Below are 18632 nucleotides of genomic sequence, written 5' to 3'. Positions count from 1 at the left end.
GGCGCTTCTCCTGTGTGCCCTGGCCGGGAATCGAACCCGGGACTTCTGTACGCCAGGCCGACGCTCTACCACTGAGCCAACCGGCCAGGGCCTTAAAAAATTTTTTAAAGGTGGTAATCATATCCTGGAACTCCTACGGGTCTACTATATCATGCTTTTTACTTTGAAAAAATTTAAATTTCTTTTGAATGCTGATGAACAGGAGATGCCAAATCTTTTTCACCTGCAAACTACTACCTTCTTTATTTGAGCAAGCTAATAACACTGTTTTGTCTTTTTCAAAATAACTTCAGATATATGGAAAAGATTTATATAGGCGGATGGGGATCCTCAAACCCCTCAGCGAGATCTTCTGAGCATGGCTTTTAAGATACCAAGAGGCAGAAAAAGCCCAATAGAGATCAGGTGAACTACCAGCTTTTAGGATACGCCCTTAAAGGCTCCAACACCCCAAAGGGGTCTCATAGGATGCCATCTGGGTCCTGCTTCAATAGTGGAAAGGAAGGTCATTGAGCTAAAGCCTGCCAGACTTACATGCCTCTGCTGTGAGGAAACAGGACACTGGAAGGTAGGCTTCCCCCTTGCTCCTCAAAGGGAGGGTTCAGTCTCTTCCAGCCCTGCTCCAGCCACCTATGACCTAACCTTGCCCAGAATGCTGGGGTTTGCCACTGAAGGCTGAAGGTGCCCAGGGCCATCAGCCCCATCTATGACACTGTGGACGAGCCTAGGGTATTTCTTCCAAGAAGCAGGTAAACTGATCTCATTTGCACAAGGGCCACTTAACTATGTCTTGCCTGAATAGTCAGGTTTTTTATTCTTTCCTCAAAGATCTCTATTGTGGGTGTTGATAGTCCTATTTTCTGCTGCTTTGTTTAATATATAGTGTTTCCTTTTTTCCTTCTACCTCAATGCCCCACTCATATTTCAGGCTGGGACCTACTCCTAATTTAGAGCTCTCTTTCCCTCTTTTGCCAACTTCTATTATGAATCTACCTTTGCCACCCAGCTTAGTGTATCCCAAGGTTCTCTTTTCCATGCCACAGTCACAGAGCTCCAGGGAAAAGCAACCTGGTCTCATCTTTCCAGGCAGAGGAGAACAGAAGCTCCATATCCACACATGCTATACATGGCTTTTCCAGCCTACCTAAATCATTACCAGCTAGAAGCAGCAGTCATTGGGACTTGGACATGAGCTGCTGCCAGGGTCCAGCCCCGGGGGGAAATCCAGGGGTCCCACAGGAAGAGACGGCGTTGGCACAAATGGAGTGAGAGAGCCGAATTCTTTTCTTTCTCTTTATTCTCTCGTTAGCATTTACTGCCAGGCGTCTCTGCCAAATGCTGGTCTAGCTTTCTTTTTATGCACACACACTAAGTTACAATCACATGGTATTCAGAATACATTGATTAATCATTGTTTTTGTTTCACTATGGTTACATTTCCTAGGTAACAGTTAATTCATTTCTATAAACTATAAATCAGGTGGTAAGTCATTCAAAGTACAGTTATACAATAACTTGAACAGCAATAACAATGTTGGTACAAACTTCTAAAATGTCAGTACTGAATAACAACTCTACCTTACCTATGATGCTATTGTCTAGTCAAATTTTATTTATTACTATATTCAAACTCTAGTTAAGTTCTAACTCTATTTTTCTCAGAGTGTTCCACCACCTGCAGGTCAGGTATGCAAGAAGAAAGGAAAGTTTCTTTACTCTACTACATGAAAAGGCTCAGGGAGGTAAAGTGATGAATTAAGTGAAGGCTGAAAAGTACTCTGTGTATAGTTACTGTTTCCTACCTATTCATAAGTCACAATCTATTGTTTCTAATATGATTAATAAGAAGAAGTTCTCCTACCAACTTAACCCTTTATGAGGGTTATCATAGCCAGCCTCTTATGTCTATGAGCCCAGTTCAAGGGGCTTACAGGCTTTTCTGTGGAACTCACACCCTCTGTCTCATTTCCAAAGACATTACTACGAATCTACAGGGAAAGTACGGTACTATTATCCCTGTGCCATAAATGATAGCACACACCCAGAAAAGGGGGGATATAAGGCCAGATTAATTCAAAAAGGTCAAAGGGGGAAGTATCGTTGTGCCTTTCCTTTGCGGTGACTTTGTCAACCCGCAGCTATTAGTCTTCACTGCGGTGACTTTATTAACCAGCAGCCATTGGTCTTCTTCTGCTGTGACTTTGTCAACCAGCAGTAGTGGATCTTCTTCTACTGTGACCTTGTTAGCCAGCACTAGTGGATCGGCTCCCGACAAGCTGCAAAGTATAGAATTGTGACAATTCCAGTGCCATGCAGACTTTTCCTGGATGTGGACTTTTCCTGGACTCCTGCTCCTTGTGACAGCTCCTAACAGACTGAACTGTGCTTCGGTTGCATCTTTCAGGGATTTGGCATGGTGTTGGGGCTAACTTGGACTTGGTGAACATGTTTAGGACACTACTCTTTTATGGATTCTTGCTGTATTGGCCAAGAGTTTGCTTAAAGGCTTTAATCACTGTAAAAAAAAATAGAAGACTAGATAAAGAAGATGTGAACAAAATGGTGGGATATTAATAACATACGGAGAGAAATAAGTAAATCAGAAAAAAACAAGAACTGCAGGATTCCATACATTGGTGGAACATAAAAACAAGACTAAGAGACATGGACAAGAGTGTGGTGGTTACAGGGGATGGGGGGAGGAAAGAAGGGGAGGGGAAGGGGAGGGGTACAAAGAAAGCTAGATAGAAGGTGACGGAGGACTATCTCTCTTTGGGTGATGGGTATGGAACAGAACTGAATGACAAGATAACCTGGACATGTTTTCTTTTAATATATGTACCCTGATTTATTGATGTCACCCCATTAAAATAAAATTTTATTTATTAAAAAAAAAGCAAGACATATGTGAGCCTATGGTTCCTGCAATTCAAGGTCAAGAATTAATTGGTACTGGCAGGGGAAGGATTTTTCAATTTCCTAAAATCTCTGAAATGCAGCAGGTGCTTGTGCATCATGATGATTTAGAATCTAATTCTAGTAATTTTCTGCATCTATTTTTCCAATTATTCAACATTCCTCTTAATGCTCCATATCCTGCAGGAGGGCATAACATCCAATTTGACCAAATTGAATCTACTTTCTTAAAGCTAGTCAAACAATCTCTTGCTACGTATGGACCTCCGTTCTCATATTTTCAAGGTCTTATCTCTTCCTAGTGTAATGATCATTTAATGATTCCTTTGGATTAGGATTTACTTGCTAGTATGGTTTTGGAACCAGGACTGTATTTACAATTTAAATCTTGGTGGAGAGAGGAGGCTCTTTGAATATCTCGCACGAACGCCAGAAATTATCCCCGGGAGCTACTTTTGAAATGTTCATCGGCGTTGGCGCTTATGCAGCTGTGGGACAACAAACTGGATATACTGATGCTGTTATAGCTCAGATTAGATCGCTTGTTTTAAAGTCTGGGTGCAAATCACTGCAGTTGGACACAAGGAAGAAAAGCTTACAGCTTTATATCAGTTGATACAAATTCAATTAGAATAAAGACATATAGAATAATCATGAATTCCTTAGAATTCTCTAGTTTTTGTAATAATAAAAAATAAAATTCTGATTTTCTTTGGTGTTTTAGCTACAGTCCTCTGATTTATTATTTTGTTTCTTTCTTATTCTTTGCCTGGAAACTGAGGCAGGGGACATGTGTTGGATATGACTATAGAAAATATCCCAGCAGCTGCCAAGAGAATTTTCTTGGGGAAATTTTGTTTATTCTCATCCATTGTCAGTCCCTCTGTCAGAAAATGCCCTGATTAAAATCAGGCAGGCATCTTTCTAGTCTGACTATGCTCTGAAATCCCAGGTTTTTCTGGTCTGGTTTGTCTGATTCTAATTTCTGTTCAGTTTTTGTTTAATGTTGTCTAAAATGTGATTTTTAAGGCCTGAATTAAGTGTTTACATGCAAAGATTAAAAACGCTGGCTTTTATATTGAAAAAATAGTTTCATCCATATATTTTTTTTACTTTAAAATTAGAAATTATAAGGAGCGCTCATTTAAATTTAAATTGAATAGAATATAGATTTTTAAGACTTGCTAATTTGGTTAATACATTGTAAGGTATATTCAAAGTTTGAAATCAAATAATTCAAGTATTAGGATTAATTAAAGTTATATGTTATACTTGTGTTTCTGTGTTGAAAATTGTCTTGTTTGTATGTAAAATATGCTCAAATTTGTAAAACTAAGGAATTAAGTAAAATTAAGTCATTTTAAGAATTTATCTCAAGCTGCTTCAGACAGTGGCTGCTTGTAAGGCAACATCTTGAAAAAGGAGGCACTGAGGAAAGCAGGAATTTAGTTCCTCTTATGCCCTATAATAGACATAACAATACAAAAGACTTTTAGATATAGAAGCTGATGCATTTCCTATTACTAAGCAGCATTAGTTTTCTTTTTAGCCCACTTAGGCAGTAGTCACTAAGCTGCATGGCTTAGGGGAAGTCCCTAAAAAAGCTCTAAGATTTTTTTTTTTACAATAGGAAAATAGCAAGGGACATTTATCTTATGAATAATTAAAAGAGCAACTTTTAAAATTACAATTTAAACTTTCTGACAAGGAGTTTTTTATACTCACTATGACCAAATTTCTGTCAAAGCTCTTAAAGAGTTAAAAACAGCTTGCTCCCTGTATAAAACTGTCTTTATATGCAGGAACTGCTATCCTCCTTCATGGACTCTGAATGTTTTATTTCAAAAAATTTAGAAATGTTAGCTCAGACTGTTCTTTCAAAAATGAAAGAGTTACAATTTATGACTTAGTAAGAGAATCAAGCTTGTATTCAAGCTAATCAAAATGCTAATGCTAACCCTCTTATTAATATTACACAAGATGAACTTTTTAGATAGTTTACTAATTTACAACAGCAATGTAGGCAAAAATGTAGGGGTGAGGATTTGCTCATATCTCCACAGATACGGGAGACCAGTAGATACCTTTCAGAAGATGGAAGCCTCAGCATAAGTTGGAAATAGAAAAAAAGGGAGATTTGACAATTAAATAAACTTATCCAGGAGGCAAAATAATTTTTAATTAAGACTAAAACTTCAAAAACATCTTTGACTCTGTTTCTAGCAATGCTAGCTGTTGTGTCTATAACAGTAAGCAGAACTAACTATACTTACTAAGTTTACATTACTTCTATAAGGAATGTTGAGTAGCCTGACACTGTATCAACATTATGTAAATCAATCTTTAGAAAAAATTCATCAGAAATATCCTCAATCTTTAATCCATTATATAAATGACATTTTAATAGCTTGTAAAAATAATGCTGAACTTTTAGTAATCCTTAAAAAGGCTTCCGAAACTTTAAATCAGTGTAGTTTAATTATAGCTGAAGACAAAATTCAAACACCCTGTCCTATTAACATTGTTACTGACTCACAATATCTAGAACATAGAGTTAACCTTATAAAAACTGTTTCTATTTCAAATGATAGTTCTAGATTGCACAAATTGTTTCAAGAGTTACAACTTTTATTGTAAAAATGAAATTCGCCTGTCTATATAACTCACATTTGTTCTCATACAGCTTTACCAGGACCTATGTCTACTATAAATAATAAAGTTAATCAATTACTCATTGGATTAATAGAAATAGCTACTAAGTTTCATGCAGAGACTTATACAAGTATAAAAGGTTTAATGCAAAAATTTAGAATAACCAGGCAAGAAGCTCGGAATAATGTTGAAAACTGTCCGCAGTATAGTATTATAAATGCTCTTCCATTACTGAGAGAAATAAATCCTAGAGGGCAACACTGTAATAACCTGTTGCAAATAGATATTACTCATATTTCTTCTTTTAGAAAACTATCCTATGTATACTGTTCTATTAATATTTAATCTTCCTTTTGATAGGCCACACCTTTGCCTAGAGAAAAGTCTGATTGTGTCATTTGACATCTTATTGAAGCTTTTAATGTTATAGGCATTCCTAAAACAATTAAAACTGACAATAGTCTGATGTATAATATACTTCTGCTAAATTGTAACAATTCTTAGCATTTTAGAATATTAAACATACTACTAGAATTCAATATAACCCACAAGGACAAGCAATTATTGAGCACAGTAATTGCACTCTGAAAAATATGTTACATAAACTAAAAGCACAGAGAATGAAGATTATCCCCTAGACTTATGTTACATAAAGCTTTATTTACTTTAAATTTCTTAAATACAGGAGAAGATAATTTGACTGCTGCAGATAGACATTGGACAAAAAATAACAGTTCTAAGATTAATCAACCTGTGCATTATAAAAGTGAGTTGGATCAATAGGTACCTAGTGTAGTACAACATTGGGGAAGAGAGATTGCTTGCTGTTTGTAATTAGTACTAAATGGGTACAATAAAATTGTGGGTGAACCGGTAGAAAATTAACTAGAGTCACCTAAAGGTATTCATTTACAGAAGGTGTGCATTAAAGTGGACGGACACTTAACGTTTCTCTCTGCAGCGTGCTGGTGCCTTTCCTCACCCTTTCTTATTCCTCTCCAGGTGTGTGTGCGTGTGTGCGTGTGTGTGTGTGTGTGTGTGTGTGTGTTCTTAAGCCTCAACGCCCCTTCTTTTGCCTCTGTAACTTATTTCTTGAAGCCTTTCCTTTGATGGCTCACTTCAACCTTTGTTTTTTTTCTAAATAAAGTACTTCTTGGCCCTGAATTGTTTGCTCTGTCACTTAAAAGCATTGTCCTGGCCCTGGCCGGTTGACTCAGTGGTAGAGCATTGGCCTGGTGTGCAGGAGTCCTGGGTTTGATTCCCAGCCAGGGCACACAGGAGAAGCACCCATCTGCTTCTCCACCCCTGCCCCTCTACTTCCTCTTTGTCTCTCTCTTCCCCTCCCGAAGCTGAGGCTTCATTGGAGCAAAGTTGGCCCGGCGCTTAGGATGGCTCTGTGGCCTCTGCCTCAGGTGTTAGAATGACTCTGGTTGCAACAGAGTGATGCCCCTGATGGGCAGAGCATCACACCCTGGTGGGCATGCCGGGTGGATCCGGGTCGGGCACATGCGGGAGTCTGTCTGACTGCCTCCCCGTTTCTTACTTCAGAAAAATACAAAAAAAAAAAAAGAGCATTGTCCTAAAACAAGAAGGTTGAAGGTTTTATCCCCAGTCAGGGCAGAGAGGGGAAGTGACCAGAAGATGCACAACTGAGTGTAAAAACAAGTGTTTCCCTTCCCCCTCCCTGTCTCTCTCTTTCTCTGTCTTTTGAAAGTCAATAAAAATTACATCGAGGCTAGATATCTCGGTTGGTTGGAGCCTCCTCTCAGAGCGGAGGTTGCTGGTTTGATTCCCCAGTCCAGCCACGTGCAGAAGCAGCTAGATGTTCTTGTCTTTTTCCCTCTGTCTCTCTCAAAAAAATAAAATAAAAGATTTTTTCTTCTGGAAACATGGAGTCAACTTGAAAATCACATCACTGTTTCTATCTTCCTTCCTAAAATTAATAAATTTAAAAAATAAGCAAAATTTATTATGCTTCAGTTTATATATGGTCCCTTTATAATCACAGTTCTGTTTTATAAACTTTTAAAATTTATTTCTTTGGAGACTCAATGGAGAGAGAAGAGAGAAATATCCATTTCTGTCTTATTTATGCATTTGTTAGTTTGTTCTCATCAGGAAATCAAACTCACAACCTTGATCTATCAGGATGTCTCTCAAACCACCTGAGCTGCCCCGCCAGAGCTCATTATTGAAATTCTTATTGTCTTCTTCCATGATTTGTTGGTTCCTTTATTGTATGTCCTGGCAAGTTCAGTGTTTCCAGACTACACTCTAACCAACCATGCTATCCAGCCAGGCAAGGGCTGACATTTAGTAAGTTTAGTTGTAACATCACCACAATCCAGATTTTATTTTTATTATTTTTAAGACAGAAATATTTTATTTTATTTACTGACTTATTAGAAAAGAGAGACAGGGAATGAGGGAAGAACAGGAAGCATCAGCCTGCAGTAGTTGCTTTCCCTATGTGCCTAGACCCGGAAGCCCAGGGTTGAAACCAGTGACATCAGCATTCCAGGTTCATGATTCATCCTCTGTGCCACCACAGGTCAGGCACCATAATACAGGTTTTAGAGAATTTCATGACTTCATACATAAAATAATTAAATGGTTGTCATCTTCAAGTTTTGCAAATTTTGTATTTTATTTTATTTATTTATTTATTTTATTTTTTTATGCAAATATAGAGTGAGTCAGAGAGAGAGAGATAGAGAGGAATAGACAAACAGAAATGGACAGAGATGAGAGGCATCAATCATTAGTTTTTCATTGCTTGTTGCAACACCTTAGTGGTTCATTGATTACTTTCTCACATGTGCCTTTACTGCCGGCCTTCAGCAGACCGAATAACCCCTTGCTCAAGCCAGCGACCTTGGGTTCAAACTGGTGGGCTTTTTTGTTCAAGCCAGATGAACCCGTGCTCAAGCTGGTGACCTCAGGGTCTCGAACCTGGGTCCTATGCATCCCAGTCCGACGCTCTATCCACTGCACCACTGCCTGGTCAGGCCAAATTTTATATTTTAAATCAATCCTTTATCAGATATATATATAATTTAAAAATATTTTTTCCCAATCTCTGGTGCTTTTTTAAATGTGGTGCTTAAAATACAAACATTTACATTTAATTTAATCCAATTATCTTTTTATTTTATGATTCATCTACTGTCTTCTATCAGAACTTTGGCTAATTTGGATTTAGGAATATTGTCTTTCATATGCTTTTATGAGTTTCATACTTTTACATCTTTTACCTAAAAATGTGATCTATTCAGGTTTAGTTTTTGTTTGTGGCTAGAGTTAATGTTCTCAATGTAAGGTATTTCCCTGCTGAGGAAGAAAGAAGGGTGTAGCCATCAAGTGTGGAATAGCAAAAGCTTTATTCAGAGTTCATCCTGGGCGAAGTTCTCTGCTTTGTGAGATGGGTCAGAGAAGTCATGCAGCCTCACTCGCAGGGTTGGGGGTGTAATTTATAGCGTTGGTATGGTGGTGGCAGGTGGATATGACGTGGTGAAATTTCATTGGCTGACAGTCATTCTTTTTCAACGTGCTCCTGGGCCATTTCTTTTGGCGGGCATGCATGTGGCTGGTTCCAGCCCAAAGTCCCCGGACCTGGTTCCTCATGTGACCTTTCCCCATTGCCAACCAAACTCTCATTTCGACTGTTTATGTTGGATTGGGTGTTGCTACTCATCTGGCTAATTCCTGCTGGTTAGGGGCATCATGGGGAAGGGAGGTCAGATGCAGGTGGCTCTGAGAGGAGTCGTGTATATGGGTGTAGGAGCATCTGGTAAACCATGACTTGAGAAACCTCGCGAATGCGGCCCTGTAAGAATCTAAAAAAAAAAGGAGCAAATATGAGTAATATGCCAATAATTAGAAGAGAACCTGAGATAGGGGCAACCCAGGTGAGGATGGGTGACTGCCACCAGGAGTTAAGTGTCTTTTCAGAAGAGAGATCCTTGTACAGTTTCTCTTGCAGACAGTTGTGGACATTGATGTTTTCTTTCATCAGGCCAGTCTCATTGATATAGTAACAGCATTGCTCCATGTTTTAATTCACTCTGGTGGCAGATTCCTGGTGGGAGGGACAGGAGTAACAGGAAGATCTTCAGGGCCCAAACTTTTGGTGAGCTGAAGACGGGTGGGACCCAGTGATTCCAACTGCCAACAGTCCTGAATGGGGGCAAGCTTGAGATGAGAGATGGTACCAAGGTGTTTGCCCTAGGAGCTTGGCTGCAATCAATATTACTGTATGGGGTCCTGTCCACCTGGGCTGTAGGGACGCAGGCTGGAGCTCCCTCAGAAGAACCCTGTCTGCTGGCTGGAGGGGGGCTGCTGCTGTGCTTCATCTGGACCCCCTATGGGAGGAAGGGTCGGTCTGTGTGTTTTCTGAGAAGATGGCGAAGTAAGGATAGAAAGGGGAGATACGTAGCAAGAGGAGGGGGTTTGACAGGTAAGTTGTGATTGATTAGGAATGGTCTATGTAAACCAGCTCAAAGGGGCTGAGTGCAATGAGGTTTCAGGGGGTTGCTCTGATTACAGTGAGTGACAGTGGGAGAAGGTTTGGCCAGGAGAGTCTGGTCTTGATGAAAAGTTTGGTTAGTTGACCCTTCAGGATGCCATGGGCCCTTTCCACCTTACCCGATGATTGAGGGTGATAGGGTATGTGGAGCTTTCAGGTGATGTTGAGAGTGGTGGTGACCTACTGGACTCTTTGGGCAGAGAAGGCTGGGCCTTGTCTGACTAGATGGTAGTCAGCAGTCCAAACCGCAGAATGATATTTTCAACGAGAATGGAGGCAACGGTGTCTGCTGTCTCTTGAGAGGTGGGAAAGGCTTCTATCCACCCTGAAAGGGTATCAACAAAGCTAAGAGATAACAGAGTTTTTTGTTTTTTTTTTTGTGAGGGGGCATATGAGTGAAGCAAATTTCCAATTCTGGCCTGGCATGTGCCCCCTCAGTTGATGAGTGGGGAAGTGGGGGCGGAGTCCCCCTTGTGTAGAGGCTTTGGAACAGATAGTGCATGCTGCGTGTACATTTTTGATACTCTCCTGGAGGCCTGGGAAGAAAAAGAGTGGTTGCAAGAACCAATAGAGAGCTTTTGGCCCTATATGTAAGGAACAGTGGATATCAGAAAGGAGACCTACATCCTGTCCTTTTGGTAAGGCAATTCTCTCTCCGAGAAATATCCATCCCCAGTTGTACATGTCTCTACCTTTTCTGAGGAGGGCCTGTTCTTCCTCAGGATTGTAGGAAGGTTTCAAGGAGGTGGAGAGAAACATGAGAGGAATGGGGGACGTTTCCAGCCGCTGTATCAGTCCGAGCATTTTCCTAGGCCACTGGGTCCTGAGAGGCTTGATGGCCCTTACAATGTACCACAGCCACCTCAGTGGGAAGCTGTAATGCCTGAAGAAGTTTAGAAATGAGGGTAGCATTGATTATGGGGGAGCCCTTGATAGTAAGGAAGCCTCTTTCCTTCCAGAGTGCAGAGTGTCAGTGGGGGATAAGAAAAGCATATTTAGAGTCAGTATATATGGTTATGCATTTTCCCTGGGCCAGAGTGAGTGCCCGCGTTAGGGCAATGAGCTCTGCTTTCTGGGAGGTGGTGCCCAATGGCAGCTGTTGGGTTTCTAGGGTGGAGGAGGTGGTGACCAACACATAGGCCGCCCGTCATTGTCTGTCAGGTTCTGTACAGAACTACCATCTACAAAGAGTATTAGATCTGGATGTTTTAAATGAGAATCTGATAATCCATCTTGGGGTCTGTTGAGGAAATCTATTAGCTCCATACAAGAGTGGGTGGATTCCGGAAGTGTCATTGGAGCTGGCAGTAGAGTGGCTGGGTTGAGTCAGGGAGAGGGCAAAACAGTGACTGAAGTATTTTCGATTAATAGGAGGTGAAATTTTTGTAGTCGGGAAGGATCCAATAGAGAAAGAGATTTGTGCGAAAAGAGATTGGTGAGCCTGTGGGAGGAGAAGACAGTGATGGGTTGGGAAAGGGTGAGTTTAGTCTCCTTTGTGAGTTCAGCTGCTGCGCCCAGTGCCTGGAGGCAGGGATGCCAGCGTCTGACGGTGGTGTCCAGTTGTGTAGAGAGGTGTGCTATGGGAAGGTATGTAGGCCCCACAGGTTGAGTTAACACGCCAACAGCATTGCCCATATCTTTCATCAGTAAAAAGGTGGAAGGGGCATCTAGGGTCAGGTAAAGTGAGAGAAGGAGAGGAGATGAGTGCGTCTTGAGGGTAGAAAAGCCCTTTTGATGGTGTTTGGGGATGTGAGAGGTCCTGTAGGAGTCACATTTGCAGCCTCATAGAGGGGTTTGGCTAAGAGAAAAATTGGGAATCCAGTGTCTAAAGAAGCCTATTAGACTGAGGAAAGAAAGAATCTGATCAGCGGTGGTAGGTGGTTGGAGACTGTGAAGGGTCTGAGTTTCATCTAGAGTGAGACCTCTGGTGGTAAGGGTTAAGGCGATGCCCAGATAGACTATGGACTGACAGTGAAGTTGAGCCTTAGTAGAGGAGACATGATACCCATTCATGGCGAGAAAGTTAAGAAGGGTGGCGGTGTGTTTCCTTGAGGCGGATAGGGAGGGGCTGCAGAGGAGTAGGTCATCTACATACTGTAAGGGAGTATGTAGTTTTGACATTATACTAGTTTTGACATTGCATGCACCTAGATCCCGAGCTAGCGCCTGCTTAGTCTGGTGTGGGCTGTCCCTGAAACCCTGGGGTAGGATAGTCCACGTAAGCTGTTGGGCTGCATTAGTGTCCGGATCAGTCCAAGTAAAGGCAAACAGAAAGTAAGAGCCAGGGTGTAGAGGAATGATAAAGGAGGCATTATTGAGATCCAGGACTGTGAAGTTAGTGGTGTCTGAGGGAATGTGTGACAGTAATGTTTAGGGGTTAGGGACTACTGGATGAAAGGGAACTACCACCTCGTTGATTATGTGTAAGTCTTGTACGAGGCGATAAACCCCTGAAGGTTTTGAACAGGAAGGATGGGGGTATTGCAGGGAGAATCCACAGGGATGAGTAGGCCTTGGTTCAAGAGGCAGGTAATTGGTTTAAGACCCTGGTGGTGACTTGCTGAAATAGGGAATTGAGGCCTATATAGGAATTTGGAGGGATTCTTCAAGCAGATGTTAATGGGTGGGTGTTGGGTAGCTACTACAGGTATAGAAGTGTCCCGGACTTGAGGGTAAACAATATCTGGTGAAATAGGGGGTGTGATAAGGTTAGGGTAATCTGTAGTAGTGGGAGAGCCTTTAGTAAAGAGTGGTAGAAGTAAGTGGGAAGATGCTGTCAGCTGGATAGTAGCTTCAAGACTTTGTAGAATGTCCTGACCTAGGAGGGGTACAAGGCACAATGGCATAACTAAGAACGAGTGTGAAAAGAAAAATCCATCTAAACTACATGTCGGGGTGGTGTGTGAAGGGGAAAAAGGGGACCCCATCCACTCCCATAACCGAGACCTGTGAGGGAACTAGAGGTCCAGAGTGTGATGGCAAAACAGAGAAGGTAGCCCCCGTGTCCACAAGAAATGAAGATGGACATTTATTTATGAGGCCGAGACGTTCAAGCGATGGACCTGCCTGGCTGGCTTGGCCTCCCATTTGGGTGGCTTGTCCTCCATGTTGAGGTGTCGAGGAAGAGCCTGTTGACCAAAGGGGCCAATTGTTCCACCAGTGATTGGGATGCTTGTAGTCATGGAAGGGCTTAGTAGGCGGCCTCGGGCAGGGGCAGTTCCAGGCCCAGTGACAATCTTTGTCACATTTAAAGCAAGTTATTGGTGGGGTTCCTCCTTGCGGCACAGACTTGGGTCAGGCACCTCCCGTGCCTCTCCCCTCTGGCTCTACCAGCCTCAGGGCTGCCACAAGAGCCTGGCTTTAAAACGTTACCTTCTGCTGCATGCGGGTCTGGCGAGCACCCTCGGCCTTTTCCTCCCGACCATTAAAATTTTTAAATGCCATGTTCATAGGTCTTGGATAGGGGTTTGGGGGTCAAGAATAAGAGGGGGGGCTCCTGGGGAGTCCAGCACCCAGATCTAGCCAAAACCGCCAAAGCCAGGGGCAGGACAGGGCCAGGCCTTTTTGTAAGAAGACTGGGGCTGGGCCATGGGGTCAGGAGCCCTGCAAACTCATGTGAAGGCCAATGGCCAGTGGAGGATGGCCTGATGGGGGAGAGGCTTAAGAACTCAGCGGAGAAGGGAGGGGATCCTGGAGGAGAGTAACATAGCCGGCAGGGTGGGGGCTTTCTGGAGGGAAGAGACCTGAGCAGCAGAGGTCTGCAGAGGAACCAGAAAGGGTTCCTGAGAGAGGGGCGCCCCCCAGGGATCGGGCAGGAGGGGGAGAGAGTTCCTCAAGGGGGTCGGTGAATGAGGAAAGATCAGGAGCAGAGGTTTAGCTGAGGTTTCTCTGGCCAAAAGGACCTGCGCTGTAGAGCAGGTGGCACAGAGATTAAGACGGGAGCACAAATACTAGAAGCCCTGAATGTAAGGGATCTCTGACCAGTTCCCAGTTTACTGGCAATAGTTCTGTAAATTGGTGAGGATGTTAAAATCGAAAGTCTCTTCAGGAGGCCACCTGGCTCAATTATGCAGTGGATATGTTGGCCTGGCCACATTGGAGAAGATCAGTTTCTTCTTCTTTAGGGAGGGATCAATGTTTGAGAAATTCTGGATAAGGCACCCCAGGGGTATTTCCGAGCCAGGTGTAGATTCCTGTGCCTCATGGCTGTCCTCAGCCTCAGAGTGATCAGAGATGAGAATTGTCATCTCACAACTTAATCTCTGGCCACTGAATGGTCAGGTAGAGTGGGAGTGTCTTGGACATCTCCACAGGCACACATGCAGTTGGAATAGATAGGAGGTCCCTGACACAGCTGCAGTTATGAAAAGGAAGTCTCAGAGGAGGAAAGAACTGAGGAGAGGCCGGAGGCAGGGCACTGACCTCACTGTGTGCCAAAGTGGGTGGGAGGTTGGAGGTCCTGTTCTTCCTTGGAAGGGATGGGGAGAGGAACGGCCCCCGTGGGCTTCAAGCTCCTCCTGGGTTTCAGCATCAAATGTTAGGTATTTCTCCACCAAGGCAGAAAGAAGGACATAACCACAAAGAGTGGAATAGCAAAAGCTTTACTCAGAGTGTATCATGGGCAAAGTTCTCTGGTCTTCCAGATGGGCCAGAGACGTTGCGCAGGCTCACCCACGGGGTGCCGGGGGGTGTGTGTGTGTAATTTACAGTGTCAGTATGGTGGTGGCAGGTAGATATGATGTGGCAAAATTTCATTGGCTGACAGACAGTTGTTCTTTTTCAACGTGCTCCTGTGCTGTTTCTCTTGGCACACATGGATATGGGTGGTTCCAGCCAAAAGTCTCCGACCTGGTTCCTCATGTGACCTTCCCCATTGCCAACCGACCTCACACTTATTTTCCTGTCACTAGGTATACACATATACCAGCATCTTTTGATGAAAGACTTATCTCATTGGCTTAACCTGGGATCTTGGTGAAATGGTAATTAAGGATAATATTTTTAAATTTTCAGTTGTGTTGGTGCCTTTCTCATTGCCCAGAGAAATGGAGCCTCACTTCACTGGCCTCACTTTTAGTGGCCTTTCCCTGAGTCCCACTCCCAAGAGCTTTAGATTATCTAGGCTGCTCTTCCTCTCTGGTGGGTGATGGCCAGCCTAACTCAAAACCCATCTCTCCAATTCTTTTTCTGGTCTTAAAAATTTTAAGAATAGTTTTGCTAGCATTTTGCAGTTTGTGTACTTTACAAGATATATGACCTCTTCTCTGTACAGTATCACTCTCTGCTGTTACATCCATACTCGAACTCTTGACCATTTCAAAAATTTAAAAACACTTCCAATTTTAAAATACAAACTTTATAAAAACTGCGGTGACATAAGATATTTCTGCTGAACCTTCTAACACAATTTAGCTCACTTCTTATTTTGATCTGGAAGCTCCAGTTACTGATAATACACTCGCTTTCTGCAAGAGTTATAGTGCGAAAGAATCAGACAATTTCAGGACCCTCCCACCTTCCAGCCACACCAGCCTACAGGCTCCAACGTTGCTTCTTTCCTTATATAATGCTTCAGGTTTCCCAACATGGTGGCTCTGAAGCGCCACTGCAGGTGTGAGCGGTCAGTGACATCTCACCTTCCAGGTTAGTTCAGGAATCGCCTGTGTTTTTTCTAACGCTTCAGATCCTCGTGGGCCACCATACCCGGACTTTCTATCTGGATGACACTTTCAGTCACCAAATCATCTCGTGGAAGTATAAAGATTGAATTCCTTGTGAGCTCCAAAAAACCAGGTCAGTGTGCTCCTGTTCTTTCAAATTTTCTGAAATGTTTTGTGTCATGGGATGTTTGTCGCTGCAGTCACAGAGTAGCTGACAAAACAGAGCGGAAGTGTTGCAGTGTGGACCCTGGAAGGATGGAGGTGGAAGGAGTCGTGTGGAAGGAGCTCCCAGGTATTTCGGAGGAAGCGGGTGACTGCCTGTGCTTTGGGTGCTGTTGGGAAAATAAGCTCTAACAAATGTTTTTTTTTTAAGTTTGCTTGCTTATATTTTGCATGGGCCTGGTGTAAGGTGGGTGGATAATGCAGGATGGTAACGTGGGGAAATCAGATACCCGGGAACTTAGCTAGAATTGCCCACAACCAAGAGCACCAAAAGAAACTTCTCAGGAGCCCTTTGGAAAAGATTGACACCTCCGTCAGCCAGTGAAATTTCACCAGGTCATATAAACTTGACCACCCTAGGGACCCTTCAAATACTCTCGCATGGGTCACCCCTTGTGACTTCTCTGAGCCATGCCCTCGAGGACCAGACAACCTTGTTGGGCAGGAAGCACTCTGTACTCAATAAAGCCTTTTATTATTCCACACTTTGTGGCTTTGCCCCCTTCCTTCTTTCTCAGGGGAAAAATGCCTTACACCTGGGTAGTAATCTGTGTCAGACTGCGCTGTTTATCCTCAGGCGACACATTATAAATTGTGAATTGCCTTTTTGTAGGAGGAGCCACTGTATGGCTAATACAGTGTGTCCATAAAGTCATGGTGCACTTTTGACTGGTCACAGAAAAGCAACAAAAGATGATAAAAATGTTAAATCTGCACCAAATAAAACAAAAACCCTTCCAGTTTCTGTAGGATGATGTGGCAGCATGTGCGCATGCTCAGATGATGGCGTAACACCATGTATACAGTGGAGCAGCCCACGGCCATGCCAGTCGAGATGTGGATGGTACAGAGGAAATTTTAGTACGTTTTGTGGCTCCCTAAATTTAAATCCATGACCAAAGTGCAACGTGAATATCGGTGCATTTATAACGAAGCATCACTACATAGGAATAACATTACTTGGTGGGATAAGCAGTTGAAGGAAACCGGCAGTTTGGTGGAGAAACCCCATTCTGGTAGGCCATCAGTCAGTGACGAGTCTGTAGAAGCTGTACAGGATAGCTACCTAAGGAGCCCTAAAAAATCTGTGTGTGTGTGTACTCAACAGTTACACCTAAGCAAGACTACAGTTCATAAGGTGTTAAATAAATGTCTCTTTTACGGGGTACAAATTGCAGCTGTTGCACGCTATCAGACCGGCAGATAGACCCACATGATGCATGTTTGCTTCAGATATGCTTCATGATATCGACAATGATGCAAGATTTTTGCAGAAGATTCTGTTTATCAATGAGGAGACCTTCCATATCTGTGGTCATGTTCATCATCATAATGCCCAAATATGGGCTGCTGAACATCCTCATGCCTACCTTGAGTACAAACAAAACACCCCTAAAGTGAACGTGTGGTGTGGCTTGATACATGATAAGGTGATAGGCCCTTTTTTTTTTGTAGAAATTCAGAGGAAAACCTGACCAGGTGGTGGCACAGTTGATAGAGCATCGGACTCAGATGCAGTGAACTCAGGTTCAAGACCCCGAAGTTGCAAGCTTGAGCGTGGGCTCATCTGGTTTGAGCAAGGCTCACCAGCTTGGACTCAAGGTCACTGGCTTGAGCAAGGAGTTACTCGGTCTACTGAAGGCCCATGGTCAAGGCACATATGAGAAAGCAATCAATGAACAACTAAGGTGTCACAACAAAAATCTGATGATTGATGTTTCTCATCTTTCTCCATTCCTGTATGTCTGTCCCTATCTATTCCTCTCTCTGACTTTCTCTGTGTCTGAAAAAAAAAAAATCAGAGGTAAAGATAACTTTTTTCTTGTCCGAGCAATGATCCCTGTTCACTTTATCTACATATTGTGTTTGTGTAGTTTTCCTCTTCCTGGTATTTGAAGGTCATTCTGTCCTTTGTCCATGGCCACACTGTCTCTTCCTGTGTTAGCCCTTTTATTATGAAATTCCATTTCTGTTGCTTCTCTGGAAAGACAGTACTTTGAATTCATCACGGTTTTCTAACTACTGGGCCCTCCTGCCCTGTCTGGAAATAGCGATTTCTCTTCATAACTTTCAGCCCCACCTTGGAGGCTGTGTCCCGGGACAGCCTGCTTTCCTTGCTGCATTTATGTCGTTCTTTGTCCACCTCCTTCAAAGGAGTTTTATACTCAGTTCTCATTAGTCTTGAATATTTACTCAATTCTTATGAGTGAACTATTTTATTTTCTGTGAGATCAGTCTCAAATTAACATCTTCTTCAATACTTTCTAATATTTATTTTCTTCCTGTGCAGTGTACTCATTGTCACGGTCGCTGGCCTCTGACTTCTCATTTTCTGTGTGAGAGTGAGAATCACCTTAGCTCCATTCTTTTTTTATATTGAGTTTCTTTTTCTACACTAGATGTTTTAAATTCTATCCATCAAGCATCACTTTGGACATTACCTCTATGCTGAGCTCTCCTGTTTCTTTATTTTTTTAATTATTCCTTTTTCCTCTCTCCCGAAGGTCTATGCTGTTTCATTGAATTAGAAGGAAAGTTTCTGTTAACATGCTACATTTGTTCAAGGCCCACTAAGTCCTAACATATGTAAGCTTAAAGCAACATTTTTCAGAATTTTCATAAATCTGATTTTGTTAGATTTTCTTGCTGCATTCATT

At 42.6% G+C, this 18632-nt stretch overlaps 2 protein-coding genes across 3 annotated transcripts in view; one reads left to right on the top strand and one right to left on the bottom strand.

Moving 5' to 3' along the window:
• The window catches only part of LOC136332042 (zinc finger protein 675-like), a 323089-nt gene that overhangs the window by 241851 nt on the left and 62606 nt on the right, over nt 1–18632 (top strand). The window lies entirely within an intron of this gene.
• LOC136332046 (ubiquitin-conjugating enzyme E2 C-like) overlaps nt 1–18632 on the bottom strand; it is a 100493-nt gene that overhangs the window by 43084 nt on the left and 38777 nt on the right. The window contains exons 4-5 of one of the 2 annotated variants that reach the window (XM_066271299.1): nt 16323–16340; nt 14665–14697 (exon numbers count right to left, since the gene is read on the bottom strand). The exons of the other annotated variant lie outside the window; for it this stretch is intronic. Coding sequence (XP_066127396.1) covers nt 14665–14697; nt 16323–16340 — 51 coding nt within the window. The remainder of the gene's footprint in view (nt 1–14664; nt 14698–16322; nt 16341–18632) is intronic. 2 annotated transcript variants of the gene reach the window in all.

This window comes from Saccopteryx bilineata, chromosome 3, assembly GCF_036850765.1.
Source record: "Saccopteryx bilineata isolate mSacBil1 chromosome 3, mSacBil1_pri_phased_curated, whole genome shotgun sequence".
Classification (NCBI taxonomy): Eukaryota; Metazoa; Chordata; class Mammalia; order Chiroptera; family Emballonuridae; genus Saccopteryx; species Saccopteryx bilineata.
Note: the sequence above shows the minus strand (reverse complement) of the source record. Positions and strands in the feature narration are given on the sequence as shown.